This window comes from Cavia porcellus, unplaced genomic scaffold, assembly GCF_034190915.1.
Source record: "Cavia porcellus strain 051 isolate PalLab524CR breed Dunkin Hartley unplaced genomic scaffold, mCavPor4.1 scaffold_18, whole genome shotgun sequence".
Classification (NCBI taxonomy): domain Eukaryota; kingdom Metazoa; phylum Chordata; class Mammalia; order Rodentia; family Caviidae; genus Cavia; species Cavia porcellus.
The window spans coordinates 48,999,183-49,022,422 of record NW_026947501.1 but is presented as its reverse complement, the minus strand read 5'-3'; the positions used below and the strand labels follow the sequence as shown (position 1 = coordinate 49,022,422).

The 23,240-nt window shown below is 46.9% G+C and overlaps 1 protein-coding gene across 12 annotated transcripts in view; it reads left to right on the top strand.

The window, feature by feature from the left end:
* LOC100730828 (interleukin-18 receptor 1) overlaps positions 1 to 23,240 on the top strand; it is a 63,763-nt gene that overhangs the window by 25,288 nt on the left and 15,235 nt on the right. For 9 of the 12 annotated variants that reach the window (XR_010040750.1, XM_063229749.1, XM_063229747.1 and 6 more), the window contains 2 exons: positions 11,652 to 11,973; positions 12,065 to 12,254. Coding sequence is in view for 11 of the 12 variants with exons in the window: in XM_063229749.1 (XP_063085819.1) it covers positions 11,652 to 11,973; positions 12,065 to 12,254 (512 nt within the window). In the remaining variant the exon portion in view is untranslated. Of the gene's footprint in view, positions 1 to 986; positions 3,122 to 9,690; positions 11,257 to 11,651; positions 11,974 to 12,064; positions 12,255 to 23,240 lie in introns of those variants that run through there. The other 3 variants (XM_013154547.3, XM_013154548.3, XM_063229755.1) reach the window with 3 other exon arrangements.

Genomic DNA, 23,240 nt, shown 5'->3' with positions numbered 1-23,240 from the left:
GGGAAAATGTTACTAACTAGAATGACAAAGTGTAGTTTAATAACCAACAACTTCTCAAATGGAATAGTCATCATCCATACAACACTGACACTTTTTTGTGACAGTTCTTTGTATCTAAAAAGGTGTGTTGTTATTCCCAAAGCCTTATCTGCCCCATGCATCAATTTTGCTGTATGTATATTATTCGCTAAGAGAAATTTCAAAATAGATTTTCTCCCTATTTTTTGAGCTCTTAAACAAGAGTAAAGGCAGTTTGTATATTCAGTTGTAATCAAGTTTGACTGAGCTCTCTGGAGTCTAGCACAGGGGTCCGTATACTGCCATGTGGTTCATCAAGGCTGGTCCCGGGCTGCGTGATCTGCTCTCCAGGGCAGCTTTTCAGCAAACACAGCTGAGTCACATAGAGGGGCCAAGACAGCAATGACCTGCAAAACCAAAGTATTTACTATCTGGTCCTCTGCAGAAAAGACAGGCCAGGTCTGGTCTAAGATAATGAACAGTGGTGTAGTTTAGAGTACTGTGGATTTTTTTTAAACCTTCTTTGCTTTTTAATCTTCAAGTTTTGATTGCTGCACGCTCCTCCATGCACCGGGAGGCAGGAGGGTGTGCTGGGTGTGAAATGTGCATGTCGGGTTCTGCCTTTTCCTAGCTGTGGGGCTCCAGGAAAGTTGCTGAGCTGCTCTGGGGTGGGCCTCCGTGCCTGTAAAAGGAACAGGATGCCAGTGCCTGCTTCCAGGGCTCAGTAGGAAGATAAACAAGTTCATATACAGAAAACCTTAGAGACGGGCACAGAGGAAATGCTGGGAGGTACTCGTCACTGCCACCTGCATGGTTATTTTTGTAAACCTACAGTTGAGAACAAGTGGTTTTTCTTAGCTTATTCATAAGCTGAACAGCTAAATAATATAAAATAGGACATATGTAAAAGTAATTTTTGTGCCACACCCACCCTTCTTGGTGGCTTAAACATCTTCAAATGTCTCCAGCTGCCCTTGATGACCTCCATTCACTGATCCAGAAGAGCCGCCGGCTGATCATCGTCCTCAGTAAGAGTTACATGTCTCACCAAGTCAGATATGAACTCGAGAGTGGGCTCCATGAAGCGCTGGTGGAAAGGAAAATTAAAATAATCTTAATTCAGTTTGCACCTGCCGGTGACTTCACGTTCTTGCCACAATCACTGAAGCTTTTGAAATCGCACAGAGTTCTCCAGTGGAAGGCGGACCAGTCTCCATCCTATAACTCGAGGTTCTGGAAAAACCTTCTTTACTTAATGCCTGCAAAAGCAATCAGGCCAGACAGGGGCAGCTCGGAGGTCCTGCCTGTCCTTGCTGAAGTGTCCTAGCTTCTAGGGCAGCTGTGTGTCCCAAAGACCTCTAGTGAACCTGGGCTCCAAGCATGTGAACCTGTTCAGAGCAGACCCTCGTTCAAAACATGTAACTCTCTACAAACCCCACTTGCTTCCTGAAGAGGAGATTCATCATTAGATCATCAGGGTGAGGCTCAATCTTGAGCTGGTCCTGTGCTTCCGGGAGATCCTGGAATTCAGAAGAGCTGCAGCTGGAGCTTCCCTGGCAGCTGCTGGCACCCATTCTGTGATCAGAGAGCATGACACTGGGTCCTATGCAGACACCTGTGCCTGACAATGGGAATCACATGGCAGCGTCCAGTGCTAACAGTTACTGTGCTCTAGGGGACTTCAAATGCAGGAAGCAGGGAGCTGTATTAGCCGAGGGTGGGTGGCTGGGTGGGTGGCTGGGTGGTGGTCCTTGGAATGCTGCCTTCTCCAGCCACCTTGGATCCTCTGGGGAGGGGGAAGAGGAGTGGGAGGGCCTGGGATGTGGGGTACAGGAGTTGGGCTGAGCAGGGAGCTTTCAGCAGGACTTGGACCCAGGACACACTCCCTTCTTCCGGTCCCTGGTCAAAGTTAACAGTTCCAGAGCCCAATGAGGCACAGGGCAGAGCTCACTTATCCAGACCTATTCTTGGAAACCCTCTAAAGGCACCCCAAGCCCCTTTATGTCTTTCATGAGAGGGCCCAATTTTATTTCAGATATTCTTGGTGACTTTCAATTCTGATGATCTTAAATATTGATAGAGGTCATGTAGAGATCTGTATTCAGAATGGTGCCAGATCACATTAGCCATCAAACAGAAGAAAAAGAAAAAACAAGCAGTGTGTCTGATGGAGTTTAGAGAATCCTGGGTCTAAAACGCCCCTGGAAAGTGTTTGTAGGTTAGCACATGGTTTAGACAGGATGCCATGCCGTGTCCTGTGTCTAAACAACTGCAGGGGAGACAGCAATACACAGCACAGCGACTGCTGGCAGGCCCTGCTCCCCTGTCTTGAAACTTGGTTTCATCATTTATCTTTTTTCTTTAATAAAAAACAAAACAAAAGAAAAAGAAACGCCCCTGTTATAGAGATGGTCCGGCAAGGCGGTTTTGGGTCTAAGCTGCTTAGCCCACACTGAGCTCTCTGGAGCCTTACCTCACCTCCCAGTGCCTCAGTTTCCTCATCCCTAGGTCCCAGGATACTGAATCCACACATGCTTAGAGCAGTTCCTGGTAGAGGAGTTCCCTCCTTCCTGTGGCCTTCAGGGCTGTTGTCACCTTAATTAATTCCTGTTCAGATCAGTTACTTAGCAATGGGCAGAAGAGAAGTCACAGAGGGGAAGGGGAGGCTCAGGTGAAGGGGAGGCCGGATTTGATCTGAGGACCTTCATGAACACAGTGAGACAGAGGCGCTTAGTACTGACCCTGTGGAGCGCCTGCCCGCACTGGAGCCAGAGCTGCCGGTCCTCCACCACCTGGAACCCAGTCGCTGACCATGGAAATGCAGAGCTCTGGGCAGCAGCCTCCCGGGGGAGGGGAAGTCACATGAGCTAAGAGCAGGCTGGCAGAGCCTGAGTGCCTCAAGAGTGTTCCAGGAAAGTTTAAAGCAGAGATACAGTGGATTTTGCTGAAACATCAGGGAGAATGAGGTTCCCTGTGTAAGAGGGAGGTTTAGTTCTATGGTGCTTATGACTTTGCAGGCTGCTTGACTGTTTTTAAAAGTGAGTGAAGGAATATTTATGTTTTGTATGTGAAACCTTGGAATAAAGTCAATACATTTCGTGTACTCTGCTTTCCTTTTTCATTACACAGACTTTAAAGCACATTGTGCATATTTTATATTAAGTGTGTTTCACACCAAGTGTGGTAAATGTGTGCATTACGTGTGTGCTTTTAAAAACTTCGAGCACATTGCACACATTAATAAATCATGGTTCTCACACTGCGACTTTAAAATGTCTCGAGGTGTTTTTCACTTTAAGACTCCAGGCCTCCCTTCTCCACGTAGGTTCCAGTCTATCTCTATCTCAGCAGTGTGTGCAATATTCAGAAGGGACGCCTGGGGCTTTCTGTTTTACCTCACATGCAGGGGCGAAACAGGCGTTCTCTCCTCTCTGTCACAAACCCATGCATGATGGCCCTTGGGTCTGACACACATAGGCCTTCATATGCCAGGGGATTGGTGCATATGTGATTTAATTTTAGACCCAACAAGACCATTTCTGACCAGGATCAATCGGTAACATCTTAGGGATTTGAACATCTTCTTCAGAGATTTCGGGCGTCCTTAAATTGGAAAGTGTATTTCCAAGAATCAGAACACCCAGCTGTGTAAGCACAGAGAAACAGCTCGCTGCTGTTTACTGTTCTGGGTTAGGCACCTGCTGGACCACAGCTGTGTTCTCAAAGCAGAGAGAAGCCTCGAGCGTGTTCCAGACCCAGGAGGCTGAGACCTGGGCACACATTCTGTCTGGGTTTTGACGGCTGTTGCAGCCCTGGCTGCTCTCCTGGCTGTGACAGGTCAGTGCAGTTTCTTCATCTGACCTGCCGGGTGGAAAGTGAGCTTGGACTTCTGCAGCTTGCTGACTGTGGGCAATTTTCTGGGTCGTGATTGTTCCCAGGGGACACAGGGTAGGGCTGTGCAGAGAGTAACCTGGCTGCAGGGGACTGGCTTGGAGGAGGAGCTGGAGGAAAGGGGCCCTCAGGCTCCCGCTGAGTCACTGGGGTTAGGATGGAGGGAATACCAGTGTTTCCGATTTGTTTGGGATGCAGTGTCCTGTGTCTGCAGTGTGTTACCCCCAGTTGAGGACACTCTGGTGAGTGATTGTCCTGGGAGTGTTGGCATCAGCAGGGGCTGTAGTACTGGCTTGGGGCAGGCCATGAGGGCTTGCCAGACTCTCAGGAAGGTACAGGAAGTGCCAGGCTTAATGTGATAGAGTATTACTCAGGCGTGAAGAAGGTGAACTTGAGACTTTCATAGGTGAATGGATTGACTTAGGTCATATAAAGTGAAGTAAGACAGACTTAATGTGTTAACATCGGGTGGCCTCCCTGTTGTGGGAAACTTGGTAAATACGTTGTAAAATGTACAATAGAGAGTGTGAAAGGGGAAGAAATTGTTCAAAACGAAGAAGGAACTAGGATGCGTGAAGGGGACAGGACAGTAGAGGAAAGGGAAAAATGCAAATCAGTTTCACTCTTAGTGCCTCTCAGTTCAGTGAATAGGAAGGCTGAAGCTAAGACCGATTGGAGAAATTTTTATGCACACCTTTTGCACCCTGATCAACCATTTTAAAGCTAACAACGTGTAATATATTGGCTAGTTATTCTGTTATGAAATTTTGTTATGACATTTTTTCCATAAAATTAAATGAAAAAATACTCAGACCACCCGTCCCTCAGGCCTGAGGCGAGGCTCAGAGACATGGAGGAGGGAGGAAGAGGAGGGTGGGAGAAGCCTGACTTCTGAGCACAGGCTGCCTTGGGACCTCACGTGGGTGGCCAGGCAGCTGCCTGAGCTCGCGCCCACCTGTGTGCCCCCTGCCAGGGATCCGAGTCCAGGCGGGGCCTGAGCCAACACTGTGTTTCTCTCTGACACCTCTGGAAACCTGCTTCCTCTTCCCTGTCTGACACCCCCAAGGGACCCCACCTCCCTTATCCAGTTGCTGCTGTAGGTGAACATGTTCTCAGTCATTTGGCAGTTTTGGGGTTCTCCTGAGGTACCTCATGGGCATGGGGGCAGGTAGGATGGAGGATTGCCTCGGATACTTCCCATTGACCCCACACTTCTCAGCCCCTACTAATGCTGAATCAGAACCACAATGATTTTGTCCACTCTGTGTGTTGTGGTCTCATGTGAGATTTTATTTAAAAAAACAGCTTCTGTGAAGAGGTCAGCCTTTAGTTGTAGTGGACATGACCCTCTCTTGCTATTTTTTTTTTTTTTTGGTCTTTTTGAGACAGGTTATCACTATGCAGTTCAGGCTGGCCTCGATCTCACTTTGTAGTCCAGGCTGATTTTGAACTCACAGTAGCCCTCCTGTCTCGGCCTCCTGAGTGCTGGAAATACAGGTGTGCACCACCATGCCCAGGTTCCCTTGCTATTAAACTGCTACCTAAGCAGTTAAAGAATTATTTGGAGAGGTGCAAGGACAGGCCAGCTGTCCCTTAGTTTTCTGTACACCTTGGTAAGTCCCACGAAATACCCGGGGTGCCCCACAGCTGGGAATCTTGCCACACCCCAGGAGGAACCTACGCAGTCAGGAAGCTGTGGTTTCAACACTAAAGCCTGTGGTCTGAGATGGATGAGTTGCAGAACTGGGTCACCAAGGGCTGCATCAGCCCAAATTCACTTTTGGGCACCCGCAACTCAGGCCTGTAACAGCCTGTTATGTCTCCACTCTGCTGGATGAGAGATCTTTGAAATTATTGAGATCGAGTGAGCGATGCCTGATCAATAATGTTGGTCATCAAACCGATTGTTTTAAATCGGAAAGCAAGGTGTGCTTGTAAGGTGACCGTTGCTTCCTGCCTTGAGTTGTAAACTAGTTATGGCGTTATGAATTGCTTCTCTTGATTTTCACTGTTATTACACTGTGACATTCACCTCCTGAAATTTAGTTTTAATCAAGAGGGAACTCACACTTAAATGAAGGCAGAAAGAGAGCCTCTGGCTGTTTTACCTTTACTCTTTAAAATACTGTTTGTGAAACATTTGGACTGTGCAGAGCAGAAGGAAGCAGCAAATACCCAGGAGCCGCAGTCCAGGTTTAAAACTGCAGCCTCCATGAGCCGTCACCAGTGCCTCGCTGTGTGTCCGGTACTAGATTTCCGTGGTTATCATTGTTTTCATTTAGTAATACTATTCTCACATCTCCTGAATGTATCACCCGGAAATAGATATTTATGTGTACCCTAGCACTGAGATTGCCAGCTCTCAACAAAATGTAACTCTCTCGCCCCGAGATTCTCCGTCTTTGGCCATTTTCAGGATTCCCGAGTGCTTTTCCCCTCACTGCTGTGGTTTCGGCCATTTCATTTCCTTTTGTTGCTGGGGTGTGAGAAGATGCCCTGGAGCTGAGAAGATGTTTTCTGTGTCTCACACTGTTGCTTCCCAAGCAGGCAGGTTTTCTTTTCAGTGTGCGGGGGTCACAGGCGAAGGCCACGCCTGCCTCCTTTAGTTTTTCTCATTATTAGTTTGTAAATCAGTGTTGCGAGGTTTCAAATGGTCAGAAGGAAATACACAAATAAAGAAACGAGTCATGAATCAACACTGAAAACCCCAGTGTAAATTCAGACCTACAGCTTTACTTTGCCTTGTCAATTTTATGCTGATATCATTTGCACACATGCAAAATCCCAGGTCCCGACAACATAAAAATTATCGTCGATCTTCTCTATCCCACAATATTCATAATGACTTCAGAACAATTGTAATACAAACACATCCATGCATAATTTTCTAAAGCCAGTTCAAAAAGTTGTTTGTACTGTTTCATCAAAATATAAAGTCAAATTGTGGTCTAAGTCCGTCATCTTATATTATTGGTGTGAATGTCATTTTGTCGACAAAAAATAGTTGCACTCATCAGTTTTATTTTGATTTTCAGGGATTGAGTCTAAATGTTGTTTTCTATTGCTACAAAACTGTACTTTGGGATCTCTCCATATTTGCATGCCAAGCCATTTTTCCTTCCTTGGTGCGTACGCATGACTCCTGGAGTCTGTGCCATGGTTTATCCATCCAGTTCCAACTCTTTTCCTTTCACAAATCATGTTACAAATACACGCCACAGTCTTAGGTAACACATTTTTGCGTTTCTCTGCTGGACTGTTTTTGGGATAGATTCTTAGACAGAGCGTCGCTAGATCAGGGAGTGGTGCAGAGGTGATGTTACTGTGTGGTACCGGATCATCTCTCCGGGCGCTCCGGCTTGCACTTCCAGCAGTGCTCTGCCGCCTGTGTTCGGCTCTGCCGAGTTCTCTGTAGAGGCGGTCATCTCCTTCATCGCCATCAATGAAGGCCATTTACCTACTGCAGATGCTTGGGCTTTGTGATGTAGCTGCAAATACTTTCTCCCGGGTTGTGATTTACCTTTTCACTTTCCTTCTGGCACTCCCCCATTTCAGGATGGCCCAGGAATTAGCCCGTTTTTCTAATATGCATCTAGACTCATGGTTCATTTCAAATCCTCAGCCCATGTGGAATGCTCTGATTTTCAGCAGGGGGAATGGGTCTATGATGTCCTTTCCCATTTGATGGCCGGATTTCACAGCACTTCTTTTAAACGGTCATCTCCTAACCGCTGAATTTTTTCTTTTTTTGGTACCGGGAATTGAACTACTCAGGACCTCACACTTGCCAGGCAGACACTTGTGCACTAAGCCCTCTGCCCGGCCCTCCCGCTGATTTGGAATGCTCCTTTTCCTTCTTCCTGAATCCCCACATCCACTTAGAGCTATCTCTGCACTTCTATCCTGCTGCATCAATCACGTTTCTATCCAGGTGCTAACACCACGCCCTTTGTTGTAAAGACCTTGAAACATGCTTAGAGACCTTGTAAGGGTTGTTTTGACTGGCTTGTCATGGATCTGCTACCTTTTGATTATTTCCTGTGTTTTTTGTGTTTTCCCCTCCAAATACACTTTAAAAATCTCCAGTTTAATTCCAGAGAAAAATGTACTGGTGATTTCACTCTAAGAGGCACCTTTGTAAGCTGGAGGCACAATTTTGAGATCTGCGTCAGGATTTCTGATCTTGGACAAGGACAGTGTCCCAGTCCCTCGGGCCTCCGGTTGAACCCCGAGTTAGTTCTGCAGTACCCATGTGGCAGCACCTTACTGTCAGCCTCTCCGGAGCTCCACCCCAACCCCGCTGCTCCCAGGTCCTGTGGGTCTGAGGCCTCTGCTCTAGATACTGCATGGACCTGCACCCCGTGTTAGCCGGGGGACACAGGTAGCTGCACTCACTTCTCTATGGCCTCTTCACCACCCTCAGGGAGGCTGGAAAGAGAACCACACACCCTCAGATGCCCTCTGCAGCTTCTGTGGCCACTGGGGGTTGTCTCTGGCCTCAGTCCTGTCTACAGGACTCAGTTCTTCTCCTCTCCATTCAGTGTGGTGCAGCCAGCTCCTCCAGCTCTGACGTGCTGGGCTTGTACCAGCCTCTCTTTGCTGGGACAGTGGCCTCCTGAGGGAGAATGAAATCTAGGCTTGATCTCGATGGTTTCTGGGCAGCATTCTTCTGTGCTCTTGAAGCATTAAAAGTCTTACTAGTCTCAATTACAGTGGAAATTTAAATTATGCATTATGTCTTAAGGTTTCCTCTTACTACCTAACTATAAAAAAATACCAAAGATTTTAGACTTTAATGTTATTACTGTCTCTGTGTGTCAAAAAATGGCTTCATATAAGTGGGCCAGGAGATTTTTTTTTTCAGAAATAAAGTATAAGTCACCAAAAAAGCTTTGAATTTGCTCTTAAAAGTTATGGTTCAGAGGGTTAGTTTTAGGAGGGAGAAATTTAAAAAACAACAACAACAACAACAACAAAAAAAAAAAAACACCAGAGTTAAGACACTGAGTTGAGAGCTGCACAGGAAATTCCTGTAAGTGAAATGGGCTTTTTCACCTCTTCAGTTAAACCCAACCACAAAACTTTCCTGTCAAGGAAGCTTTACCAGAGAGGGTTGCAAAAGCTCTGCTGGCTGGGCATTTCCTTCCACGCAGAGAGTCAGTGCATTCTGTCTTCCTTGGTGTGGGACTGGATTCCCCAATGGCAGGGTCAGGTGCACCATACCTCAGGTCCTCTTCTCCTCTCCGGGTGTAATTCATTTTCTCTGCACTGGGTGCCTTGGAGGGCTCTCACAGCACCTCCACGTCTCTCCAGCTGGGAAGAAATCTAGCAGAACTTTCTGAAAAAGCCCTTTACCCGTGGTTTTCATCAGACGCAAGGGCTGATATCACTGAAGTAAGGTCTGGAGGCTGCTTCCTCTTTTTATGTCTTAAGAGCAGGAAATAAGGGTAAGAAACAGTACAGTCTGTCACTCGCTTTCCCAACCTGAAAATCTCAGTTAAGAAAAGAGCTCATGTAATTGTAAATTTCATTCTCTTTCTTGCACTTACGCCATTTTCACAGAGAGTAGCCAGCACAAGCCCTGCTGGTGAAACTTTTGGGAATAGTGACCCCGTGTCAATGTTTGCATCTTCATATACAGAGTCTTCCCTCTGTTTTTTTAAAAAACAAAATGGTCGGTATAAACTTCATTTTCTACAGTGCTCTGAACACTTTACGGCATGGGTTGAAAGCAGAGGGTTTTAGGATGTTTGCCAAGTTCCTGTGGGCACCTCCCATCACAAGACCTTTGGCCTTGGGCACCATGGCATTTCTTGTTGTCTCTCCATAAGGAGACTCCAGGCATCCACAGTCCCTCTGAGATTCCTAATATCAGCTCTCTCTGCCCAGGTCACCATTTGACATGTGACCTAAGCGTGGTCTAAGGAGGGAGGGTTTTCTTTCTGGGACCCAGAATTGACTTACTTGCGATTTTCCTCTCTCCTTCTATCAAAGGCATTCATCAGTGAAAACTCATTTTCTTTCCAAACACAGTAAACTTGCCTGACTGCAGCGAACATCTTCGTCCTGCGACCAAAGAAATAGGGTTCTCTAAGAGTACATCTGGAAAGGCTTTGGGGAGGAGACCCTAGAGATTCCTGCAGTTGTCCTGTAGGCTGTCCTCTCTTTTGGTGACCTACAGTGTGTGGTGACAATGAAACCAGAGGCCCTGAGCTGCTGCAGTCTGGATAGAGTCCCTCCTGCAGCCCAGAGCAAGTTGGTGGCTATCACTGCTCCCAGCAGGAAGGACCCAGGCTGTCCATGGGGAAGTGAGAAAGGGTGTCAGCCCTGGCATGTCAGCTGGAGAGTGCGCTGTTCCATGCCACTCCCCTGAGCAGAGCTCACCACCTGACTTGGCTTAGGTTTCCACAGCCCCACTTGCTTGGCTGCTTGGGACCTGGACACCATGTGGTGATGCTGGGCTGAAGGCACCACTCAGATGTAAGAACACACTGTTGCAGAGAGAATGCTGCCCCTGGATCTCAGTGACACATCCTGGGACAGAGAATGTCTGTCACCTGCGAACAGAGTGGGAACTCCCCAGAACCAGGGCCTAGTGTTGTGGTACCCAGTTTGCAGCAGCCTGGGGCATTCAGATGTGGAGCTCCAGCCCAGAGGAGAGCCTGAGAGAGGTCTGAGAGAGGAGGGACCCTGCATGACCCCCACTCCCAGCCCTCTGCAGCAGTAAAAAGAGCACCCTGCCCCCAGAGCAGCAATGTCACACCCCTACAGGGCTCCCTGCAGCTGTAAGGAAGAGGTTAAAGAGGCTATTTCTGTGCACTTGGGGTGGGTGATCTTTTCAGGAAAATGTAAATTTTAACTTTTTTCAACTTGCTCATGGAAATATACACAGTAGGTAAGAACGGTACAAGAAAAAGAGAAAGAATTCTGTGTGGGGGAAACAGCATAATAAGACCTCCCTCCTTCCCTCTCTTGGGTGTTGTGGAAGTAGAGGCTCTGGGTTTGGGGTGCTCTCCTTGGTGAGTGCAGGCAGCTGCTCACAGGAAGAGCCACTCCCACTGCTGGAGGTCTGAGGTTCCTCAGGCCCTGGGCATGTGGCTGCCCCCTTGGGTGGGACCTGCCCCGTGAAGCTTCCTGTGTGACTCGCACCTTGGCCACCAGCTCCACTGTCTCATTTCCCATTTTAGAAAGGAAGAGGTTGTCCAGCAGAAGGCTCTGACTGTCACCATGGTGACACGATGCAGTGGCTGAGGTGATGACAGTGATTATTGGGGACCATGCTCGCCTGGGGATGGGTGTTTCTTTGGCTCCTGGGCAGAGAGAGGATCGCAGGCTTGAACGTGGCAGGTAGGAGTCTCGCATCTCCCTCTCACACTCAGGGCCTACGGTGGAAGCCCAGAGTGACAGGGTATCTGATAGATGTGTGGCATGGTAACATTTGTGCAGGGTACTTCCTTCCTGCTGGGGAGCAGGAGGAGATCCATGGCCAGCATGGCCTCCGGCTGTGCCTGAGTGGAGGAGACTGTAGCTTATGTAGCCAGCATTCATGGTGCTGCAAGGTATTGGCCATGCTACAACTGCCTGGGAGGGTGTGGAGACACGCATGTCCCTCCCCGCCCAGGGGCCTTCGTGAGGCAGACTGACCCACATTTGGCTCCCACCCAGCTCTCCCCATGCACCCCAGTTTGAGTTCCATCTACTGATGTGGTTCTGTGTTGCCTTTTTTTGTGTGTGGTTTCTAGGTTGTTTCATACAAAAACTCCTCTGGACGTACTGCCCAGGCAAGGAGGAGGAGTTTGTCTTGTTTTGTGACACCCCAGAGCCGCAGCGATCACGTCTCTTCCCTGGAAATCAGCACAATCGGACCCAGGGGCCCAGAGCCCTGCCCTGCGCTGGTGGCAAGGACCTGGTTGACGTCCGGTGGTACCGACAGCACAGGGACGGGGGTCCAGTTGAGGCAATTGCTGGTGGCCACTCTCATGTCACTCAGCGCGAGAGCACACTTCACTTCAGCAGCCCAGAGGCGGCCCAGGCTGGGACATATATTTGCAGAGCCAGGATTAGGTCCGTCCTGGATTCATTCCCGTTCCCAAGCATCCAAATTGTCGACCCTGGAGGTAGCTGCCCATGTTCACAGGAATCCTTTCTGTCCTAGGAGTGCCCCGGATGTGCAGGTGACTTGCTGCCTCAAAACCCTGCTAGAGGTGGCGCCTCAGACCACGGCCCCTTGTGCTGCCTCTGCACCCCATAAGCAGTACCTGCTTCTGGGGACCGTTGGCTCCATTCGTTGTCCCCGTCTCAGCTGCCGAGGAAACACACACAGGCCAGAGGTGACCTGGTACCAGGTAAGCCAAGTTATCTGAAGTTCACGAGAGGCACACTTCCTGGTGGTAACATCTCCATGGGGGTTTCCTGCAAGTGTGGGGTCCAGGGTGTGTTATCAGAGCCACTCGTAGGCTGCCCCGGCCTGTGCAGGGGACCTGATGTCCTGCATGGGTCCTGACCCCAGGTTTGGAGTCACCTCTCTGATCAGTACCAGAATAACTACCCACCCACCTGTCTGTTTGTAATGCCACAGGGTGAAGTGTGAGGTCCCTGATGTGGGCTGCTGCAGAGGCACGGGAGGAGCTCAGCTCACTGCCCTGGAGCAGGGGCATTGCCAGGGGTCAGGGCGCTCTAGGAAGACATCTCTGAGGGTTTGGGAAAGAAACAGGCAGCAAGCCGGGCATAGGGGTGCATGCCTGCAATCCCACCACTCAAGAGGCTGAGGTAGGAGATTCACTGAGAGTTTGAGGCCACCATTGGTTACGTAGTGAGACCCTGATTCAGAAAAACCAAAACCAAAACCAAAGACAGACAGACAGGCAGAGAGGTGGAAAGCAAGAAGAAAGGAAAGAAGGGAGTTAAGAGGCATCCTCCCCAGTGGAGCATCTAGGAGCAGGTACCAAGTGATGTCCATGATCCCTATAAGTGTTAGAAGTCTGATCTTTTACTTTAAAACATTGTGCAAAATTTTGAATTTGACTTGATACGTGTATTTTCTAATATAAAAGTATTACCTTGAATTTCCACTGATGGGAGTCAAACTTTTGGGGCTGTCTCTTGCTGTTTCATGTATTCCAAAACTCAGCGGGGAGAGGTTCTTGGGCACAGTCACCTGGCGCAAGAGGACATCAGCTCCTTTGATACTTTGTTTTGGTCTTTTGGGGACAGGGTCTCATATTGTATTTCACGCTGTCCCTGAACTCACGCTGCACAGGAGTGAGATTGTGCAGTATTTGCCTTCAGTGCCTGGCTTGTGTCACTTAACATACTGCTGCCTCGTCAGTCCATGAGGTCTCAGGTGGCAGAAGGTCCTTCTTGGTATGGATGCAGAGTAGCCTGTTGTGGTTTTTTTTGTTTTTTTTTTGTTTGTTTGTTTTGAGACAGGATCTTGCTGTGTGGTTCAAGCTGACCTTAAACTCACCCTGTAGCCCATGCTGGCCTTAAACTCACAATGATCCTCCTGCCTCAGCCTCCCCACATGCCCTGGTGCTTCCATCCTTGGCTTTCCTGAGGAGCCTACACAGTGTTTCTCCTGAAAATGGTGGCGGGTTATATTCCCTCCAGACATGCTGAAGGGCTTCCTCTTTTCTACCTCCTCACCGACTCTCGCGTTTTATTAAAAGCACCGTATCAGGTGCGAGGTGGCATTGCCTTGGCCTTAGTTTGCACGTCCCTGGTGATTAGCAATTCTGAGATTTTTAAATAAACCTGCGGCTCCGGCGTGTTCTCTGGGCAGAGACATCTGCACGGTCCTTTGCCCATTGTTTTATCCAGGTATGCGGCTCCTTGCTCTTGTGTGATCCGTGTTCCTTAGTATTTTAGGTATGAAGAGCTTATCAGGTGCACAGTTTGCAAAGGTCTTCTCCCATTCTGTGGTCACCTCTTTGTTTTGGTGACTGTTTCCTTCACCTGCAGAAGCTCTGCAATTTGAGGCAATGCCACTGTCTACTTTTGTTCTTGCTTCCTGTGATTTCGGGGCTATAGCCATAAAGAAAATGTTGCCCAGATAGTATAGAAGAACTTTCTTCTGGTTTCTTTCACTTTTACAGCAACAGGCCTTAGATGCCAGCTTTTAGCCCATTTTGAGGTTATTCTTGTGCAGCGTGACGTAAGGGCCCATCTCAGTCCTTCACCACGTGGCCCACTGCCTTCCCAGTGACATGCAGGGAGGACACTGCCTCCCCGCACCGCAGGTCCTGGCCTCTTCTTCCGGAGCCGGTTGCTCTAAATGTGTGGCTTTGCTTCTGCTCTTCCTGCCCTGTTCCATAGCTGACGAATTGGTTTTCATGCCAGTGCTGTGTCATTTAATGGTTCTCACTGTGTGGTGCAGTCTGATGCTTTCAACCTTGATCCTTCTGTTCAAGATATTGGAGGTCTCTTGTGGAACTGTGTGAATTTAAGGATTTTTTTTCTCTATATCTGAAAACCATAACATCAGAAATTAGATCGCTCCCCCTACATGCACATGCGCACATGCACATGTACACACACATAAACACACACACACATGAAGACATATACATGCACATGCACACACAGGTTTGAGGTCTCCTCTCATCCCTTATTGGAGTCCTTGTACTGTTGAGGCCACTCATGGACTGAAGAGAAGGAATGAGAAAAGACATTCTGTCCAAACACAGACCAAGAGAAGGTGGCTGGCTTTCCACCAGAAAGAAAGAGACTTTGCTCTCAGTTCTTTTTGAATCCATTAAGTAATTCTGTCTTTTTGATTTTCAAGAGGCAACTGCTTGCTATGGACGTTTTATAATTTATTCTGTGCTAGTTTTGAAGGCCCTTCCTTTCTCCTCCCTCCCTCCCCTTCTCCTTCCCTCCCTCCATTCCGTTCCTCCTTGGTATTCGGCTGGTTTTCAGGACTGTGTGCTTTGAACCTGTCCTTTTCATACTGTATGCAGTCAGCATGATTTCTTGCTTCATGTTTACTGTCTTACATAGAAGTCTTACCCTTTAACAAACTATTTTAAGCTAATAGCTATGTAACTTTACACACAGAAGTTAGGTCCCTTCCCTCCCACATTTTATGATCATATCGACTTAGAGAGTTTTGTAATTTATATCCCTTAACAATTTATTCTAGTTACGGTTGTTTTTAATAGTTTTGTTTATTAGCCCCAGTAGTGGGGTAAAGTTGTTTTACATAATACTATTATAGTATTAAAGGAACACAAATATGACGCTGTATTACTTATACCACTGATTTATTTTATTTTCACATTTTTTGCTATTATCGGACTTTCTTTTCAACTTTAAGGATTCCCTTCAGTAGCTGTGGTGATGGCCCAGTGGTGATGACCGCTCTTAGCTTTGTTCTCCTGAAAAAAAAAAATGTATTTCTCTCATTTCTGAAAGGCAGTTTATTTAGGTAAACATTTTTGGCAGGTTTTCTGTAAATACTTTGAATTTGTTAACTTTTCTTTACTCTTTCTCATTCTATGTATTTTTCTACTCTGCTGGATAATTTCAGGTTTCTCAGTCTGATTCTTCTGCTTGATCAAGTCTGCTGTGTAAGCTTTCTAGTAGATTTTTAAAATTGTAATTGTATTCTTTATCTCTAAGATTTCAACTTGTCTTGTTAAATTGTTTCCATCTTTTTCAGAGTTCAGTTTTGCTCATGAATTGTTTTCAAAATGTTATTGATTTTTACCTGTATTGTCTTACAGTTCCCTGAACTTCTTGAAGAGGGTTTCTGTGGGTTCTTTCATTGCTCAGGGTCCATTGTTGGAACTTGATCATCTTCTTTTGGTCCTATTTCTGACTATTCATAATCTGCGTGTTCTTGTGTTAGTTGCTACACACTTGAGGGAAGGACCACTGCTTCCAGCATACGGAACTGTCCTTGGTGATGGCCAGTCTCCTACACAGGGTCTAAACTGGGTTGTAGGTGGGCTAGCTGGCAGCAGCCAGGTTATCTTACCTTCTGTCACCAAAACACAGTTCTGGACACCAGAAAATGAAAGGGGAAGAGGTTTGCTTTAGCTTGTATTTGTAGAGGTTTCACTTTGTAGTCCTCTAGCTGCAGAACAGGAGGGTATAAACACAGGAGCTCTGCAGAGGAAAAGCTGCTCACTTCATGGCAGCCAGGAAGCAAAGAGAGAAGAGGAAGAACTTGCCAGGGGTTAACCCAGATCACACCCCCGTGACCCACCTCTTCCAGCCAGGCTGCAACTCTCAACACTCAGCCACTCCCATAATCCAGTCCTGTTTTGAAAGCCCCTGCCTGTGAGCACATGGGGCTCTGGGGGACTTCCAGACATAAACCATTACACTAGACACGTAGACACCAAGGTTGGGATCTCTAGCAGGCCTGGCCACGGCCTGTGTACTGAGGGCTGTGCTCTGTGGCCTGCTGAGGAACAGCTGTGGCCGAGCTCTGGTGACACAGGGCTCTGAGTCATCTTCCCTGGATGGAAGAGGCCTTTAGTTGACCATGGCTGTATGCTGGTACCCAGGCACTCAGGATGGTCAGCTACTTAGGGAGGACAGAGCAGAGGCCAGGTCCCCCAGAAGCATGCAGACTTGGGCTTGCCTCCGGTCTTGGGCTAGCCAACAGCAGAACTGGTTGAGAAGGTCAAGATGTCTCCCGCATTGGATTCACCAAAATACACCTGCTTCCAAACCCAGAGCAGTCTCAAGGATGACTCTGGACCCTGGGGAGCCCACTGTGCTTGAAGATTCTCAATTGTCTAATTCGGAATTAAAGGGAACTACCTGTTGTTTAGTCTAACAGCAATTTTCTGTTTTCCTGATTTCTAGAAATATAATGAAAAGTGTCTTGACCTAAACAGACCCCTTAAAGAAGTGATAAGTACATGGAATAAGGCAGTGTTTTGATGAATTTTGCTAAGTAAACTGCAAAATTACAACAAAGTTCAGTGGAAACATCTCTTCTGAAATGAGGTTGGACACCAGGATCTGGGCTTTGGTGATGTCCTCCTGACCTCCTGTTGAGGGATGTGAGCCCTGAGTAATGCTTCTTTTGGTGATTTAAGACCATCTCACTTAGGTGCCAGGCACTTGTCACAGTGAGCGACTAGCTGTCGGGTCATTTCTGGACACTGTGTTCTGGGAGGTTTGGCACATGGTCACCTTTTGGACTAATTCCCACCCAAACTGACATTTGTCTTGGGGTGACTGGTGCTCTGTGAGCCCCACACCACCACTGAGACTGGCTACACACAAAGTTGGAGTTTCTAGATGGAGAAGGAGTAAAGGCATTGTCGACTTTTTATGTTTGAAAACTGTTTCTGGAGCTGATACGCTGGCCCATCTGACTGCTCTCATGGGGCACATTTCCATTATCCTGGGCAGTTTCCTGACCCTTGTTCAATTCAGTACTGTACTTGCTGAGTCATCAGTGCGAAAACCAGAACACTTTTCTTCCTTGTTATCAGTAGGTTGTTGATGTAACCTACAGTTGTTCCAGCCTTGGGGGAGCCCCCTGAGTGCTGGCGTCACTCCAAGTTGTCAGGTGGGGCTTCTGCACCAGAACTGCAGTCAGGCAGCTGTGGGAGCATCCGTCGGTTCTAGCCATAGAACAGACTTTCTAACCACAGTCACGACGGCCCTTTATTCCTGTTAAATTCTCATTTGTTTGTGTCCACTCATCAGCATATGTATCATGAAATTGGTATTCTGATTTTACAACCTGATGTGCTATCTATCATTGCCAGGGTTGTGAAATTTGTAGATGAGATAAACATGCACCAGCTGTGATCATCCAAACCCTTACACTCAACAGGGAAAGCATGAGCAAGGGGTCTCAGTTGCTGGCCCGGGTGCTAGCTATGGACGGTCCACTAACCCCCTACTGATTGACCTCACTGCTGGGCTTTACTCCAGATGCTCTCAGAGGTCTTATAATCCTGCCCAGAGGTATCTGGGGTCACAGGGAGACCATGAAATTATTTTCCAAGTTTTATGCTGCGGTGCACAGGCAATTTGCCTGCCACCTTCCTCTAAACCTCTGACTGTCGGGCCACCAAGGAAAATGAGATGACTTTGTGGGGTTGTTTGTGGTGAATGGAAGCTGTCTGACCTTAACACTCACTTCCTTTTCTAATGTTCACTAGCCACCTGCTTCCTAATTCACTCAAGTCTTTGGCCAGGGAGTGACAGGGGCCATTATCAATAGTTTAATAAACCTTTTCTCACCAGAAGGTGAGTATGGGTTCAGAGTATGTGTAAGTTTGTGTTGTCAGGTGATTTGGGCAAAAGACTGTTACTGCACTTAGTAGAAAAGAGAAACATAAGCAACTGAGACAAAAAATTAAATAAAGGGCACATTCAGTGAATGAGGAGCAGCCCGGTGTGAGGCTGCGAGTTGTTCATGTGAAGTGTTATCAGGACCCTGTAGTGTGCATGACCTTTACAAGTCTGAGTCCTCAGCCACAACCTGGGTACAGCATGGGGGTGCCAGGTGCTGTGATATTTCCACAGAAGGAAAGGAAAGATTCCGTTCTTGGTGATGGGGTACTAAAGAGGTCATTACCATATTTTGTGTCTTTCCAGCTCAAAACATGTTTTGCAGTGTTTACCAAGTTGGAGCAAGGAGAAATTGATTTAATTAGAGGTGGCAGAGAGGTAATACATACAAATCTGGACATAGCGAGTCTGTGCTGAATTAAACACTGAAACAGACATAAAACCTAAAATCCATTATACAGAGCAGGACTCTTAGCCAAAATCCTTGGAGCCCCCCCCCCCTGGGGTGGTAGAACCCTCGAGGGGAATCCTGGGAGTGCTTCTCTGTGGGGTCATTCTGTGGGCTGGTGCAACCCAGCCCTCTCCTGCCTGGGAGGCAGTAGAGCTCTCTGTCACTGTAAAATTGCAATCACCATGTAAGAGGAACTTTGTTCTTCTGGATTGCCACAGCTGTTAGAAGTCTTTTAGTGTCTTCAGGTATTGACTTATTTGCATACTTACTTAGTTTTGTCTTGCTGAGACACATTATTTGACACCTACAAAGTAAAGGCAGAAAGGTTCATTGTAGCCCACAGCCTTAGAGGTTTCAGTACACAGTCAGCCAACTCGCAGGCAGGGCAGTGTGGTGAGGGGCCTGGCAGAGGAGAGACAGCCTGTGGTGGGGCAGGCGGGAAGTAGCCAGTGATCAAGGCAGGAGGAGGGAGCAGAACCTTCTAGCAGTGCCCCAGTGACCCACCTCTTCCAGCAGGCATCGCCTCTTAGCATCACAGTCAGGTGTAAACTCACCTGTGGAGAGTCATCTACTGATGGCTATCAGGCCTCTGTGATCTAATCTCTCCCTGAAGCCCTACCTACCATCATGAGGGGAGATCTAGACATAAAGCATAAAGCATAAAGCATAATGCACACCTCAGTTCTTTCTAGGAGCCCCTGACCCATACTGTGAATATTCCTCCTGTGTTTCACGCTGGTTCTCTCTTTGTCATTACTGTGGTCTATGAATTTCCACTCATCACCAGGTTTCAGCATTGCTTCTGAGGTGCATTTGAGCTCTGAGATCAGCTGGTAAGCATTTAGTTTCTCTGTCCCCACCTTTTGCCCTGGTTATTTTTTCTCCCTCTAACTGTTCTCGCCCATCAATCTGATTCTCCTCCAACACTCTTTGCCTCCTTCTGCAAGTGACCTTTTGGGCTGCAGGAACTGTACCAGACACTTGGACTGGGAAATCCCAGCTTCTGCCCATTGGCAGGCAAAGGGGAAGGGAAATTCTTCAATCAGACATAAAACAGAAACATTTTGGTCAATTCTCAGTTCTCTCACTGGCTTTTACTTGAACTCTGGAATCTTTTTAATTTTCCCCCTAATTTACAAAAGGAAAGAAACAGAATCTATTGGAAGGAAATCAGAGAAAGCTTTGGAAAAGTCATGTGTGATAATTCTTGAAAAGGAATTTTGCTACCCATTAGATAAAAGAATCTTATCCTGAAGTGTTTTTGTGCAATAACTCTTTTCTGTCCACCCTCGTTGTCAGTGCCATGCTGCTGGCTCTGGGTTGGAAACCTGGAAAACACGCCCTGTGGAAACTTTATTATACCCGAAGGTCAGAGTCGATACCTTGGCCCATCTGATGGCAGTGACCAGTGGTTCCTGTGCCCCCGCCACGTCCTTTCCCTTGCTGCCCTGAAGGCAGCTGTGACCACCGCTGCTTAAGTTTCCGTGAGCATCCATAACTAGCTGTCTTTCACGTTTTTTAAAAAATGCCTGATCACGAGGCCTCTGGCTTGAAACTTTTCTCCCCTCTGCACCTTCATATGTTCGTGCAGCTGGCACAGGAAGACCCCAGTTCCATCCATCTGCCACGCACTGGACAGACAGACACCAACCATGTCTGTTTCCAAAGGCCATCAGCGCTCTGACCTTGGCCTTGTCTCCCTATATGAGGTGTGATGGGAAAACATAATGCTCAGATTTTTTACAGAGTTGTATTACAGTGAGACACATTGCCATGATGCCCTCCCCAAATAACCTGCCCCCTTTGGGCCCGGTGCTACCATCCTTGCCACTTTCTGCAGCAGTTCCAGAGGTCTTCTGTAGTGACACTGCTGTTGAGTCTAACTCTGTGTCCTGAATGGACCCAAAACGTTTCTCTTTCACAGTTATTTTGAGTTCAGTGAAGAGCCTGGTCACATAGCGCCAGAGCTGGTAAATCAGTGGATGGGGGCGCCCCGTGGTGCTCTCACAACCCTCCCTTTCCTGCAGATGGCACTCGTCAGCAGCAGTTACCGTGTTTTTGATCTCACCTCATAAAGAAAGTCATGACCCAAGACAGAAAGTGAGGGTCCCTGCACTCCAAGCCAGTGTCCGAGTGCTAATGGCCATGTGCGTATCACTGCCATGAGTTTTAAAGGTTAAACTTTTGTGTATTTGGCTCCCCTCTGGTCTATCCTATGCCTCAGGTGCACATAAGGGACCCTCACCTCCCCAGACTCCCTCCCAACCTTCTGACCCATGGCCTCCCGACGCCAGGCCCTGACATTGGGGTGCGAGGGGACGGCTTATTATACGGTGTGCCCAAGACCCAAGCTCCATAGAAGGATGTCCCCTCGTCACACAGGGCACTGACAGCCCTTGCGCTCCCCAGGGCAGGAAGTGGCTGACTCCGTGGGGTCACAGGTGCCCGCCCTGCACAGGTGTCACCTCCAGAGCTAGGCTAGAGCCTGAGCTTCGGCCTGCAGGGGAACAAGGGGCGATGCAAGGCCAGGTCAGGGCAAGCCCTGGCTCCCCCAGGCTGGGCCGGGGTGGTAGGATGGTGTCAGGAAGCAAGAGGGAGCAGACAGTGAGGAACGTGTGACCCATCCTGGGGGAAAGGGAGTCGTTGGTAGATCCTGAGTTAGGCAGGGCAGGGTGGTGCCCGCATTTCACTTCTTACTTGATTATGGGTCCTGCAAAGTGAAGTCTTCAGTCTTCAGTCTGTTTGTAACGTTTGTATGCCCCTGCTTATTAACTTAGTATCTTCGATTGGAAAATGTATTCTCTTGTTAGGGTTAGGTTTTTCTTTGCTTTTTCTCCCTTTGCTCTTTTAAAAAAAAAAAAAACTTATTTAAAGAAAGACTAAACAAAACAGAAAATGGGTAGATACAGTACATATTTTCAAAGAAAGAATAAACAGTAAGAAATCAGTAGTTTATATTTACATGTTGTCCTCTTACAAATATGATTCAAGATACAAAAGTGGAGCATATAAAGTGGGGTTTCAAACAGCAAGACTGCAACCAGCTCTGTTCAACAAAAAATCACTCTGAGCAAAGAATAATAACATTGCTGGGTTTCACATTTTGATTCTCCTGGATCAGCCCTGGGTACTGTAAGTGTCTCTTTTTCTTCACAGTACCTGTTCATTTCATCATGTGTCTTAAGATCAGTTCTCATAAACTGTTTATTGGTTCCACACATGCATGAGTCTTAACATGTATTTCTATCCTTTCTGTATTAGAGGGAGGAACAAAACAAAGCAAGACAAAACAAAATATATTCCTATAAACATATGAAATGAAAAAGACATATAAGTCCTCTGTACAAGGGGTTCTACCATGGTTACTGTGTTGTCTCTTATTATCTTCAATAGAATTGGCTATATCATCAGACGTAGTATAATTGAATATATCCGTACATAACAGTATTAATAAAAACACAATTTTGTATGTAGTATAAAACTTGAAAAACAGGTAGCAATCAAGCCAGAATGGGTATCATAGTGAGTCTTGTTATCTTCAGTGTAATTGCCTAAATTCTCAGACTTGATACTATCATTCATACAAGTTTTGAATAAAATCTGTCAATACCAAACAGCAATCAAACAAACTAGATTTAACTAAGATCAGTCATGATAAACCAGTATAAGTCATACAGGGCTCCAAATTAAGTTAGTAGGAAATTAAAGATGATTACTGTGCTATATCCTGGTGTTTTGGCGATAGCTGTCTGTGCCCTCAAATCTAATGCAAGTAAACACACTGGGACAGAATAAACTCTATCTAAGCAGAGTGGTGAGAGTAATATGGGTTTTAATTCTTGATACACTATTAACAATGTCTTCTGCACTCCTTTTAAAGACTATTCCTCCCTTTTCACTTCCCCAGGATGCACTGTGTATTTTTGGGCCTCACCTAGACTCTCAGTTTTAAGTTAGGGGAGGGAAACCTGCTATTTACCTAAGTGGTTCCAAACTTTCTCCCTCCTGGACTTGAACTCGAATTATATTCCTTTACCTATTAAAGCCTGTCGTTCCAACCTATTCACAAATACTGGTCTAGTTTGCCCCTGTTACTCTTTGGCTTCCTATCCCATAGAGCATTGTTTTCCCATATTTCATTTTCAGTCTATATACCCTTTTTCAGGATAATTACATTTCCTATTAAGAGCATCTCATTGGACCCTACCTCCTGATCTATTCTACCTGTGATTCTCTCTTTTTTTAATGTAGTGTAGCAAGGCCATCTATATTAGAGTTTATAACCAACCTTCTCTGTCTCATTTCTGTTATGCTCTTTGTTTGCCATTAGTTGTCTACTTGTCTTCATTCTACTTTCTGCTTCATTCATTGAGGCCTCTCTGCCACTGTTCCTGGTACTTTTCTCATTCTCTAGAATGTCCTGCAGTATTCTTCATAGAGTTGAATTGGTGGTTGAGAATTTCGCCAGTTCTTCTTTGTCTTGGAAGCATCTTGTTTCTCCATTAATTTCTAGAGACAGTTTAGCAGGGTATATCAATGTGAGCTGCAGGTTATTTTCTTTCAGGGCTTGGAATATTTCACTCCAAGCTCTTCTTGACTTGATGGTCATGAAGAC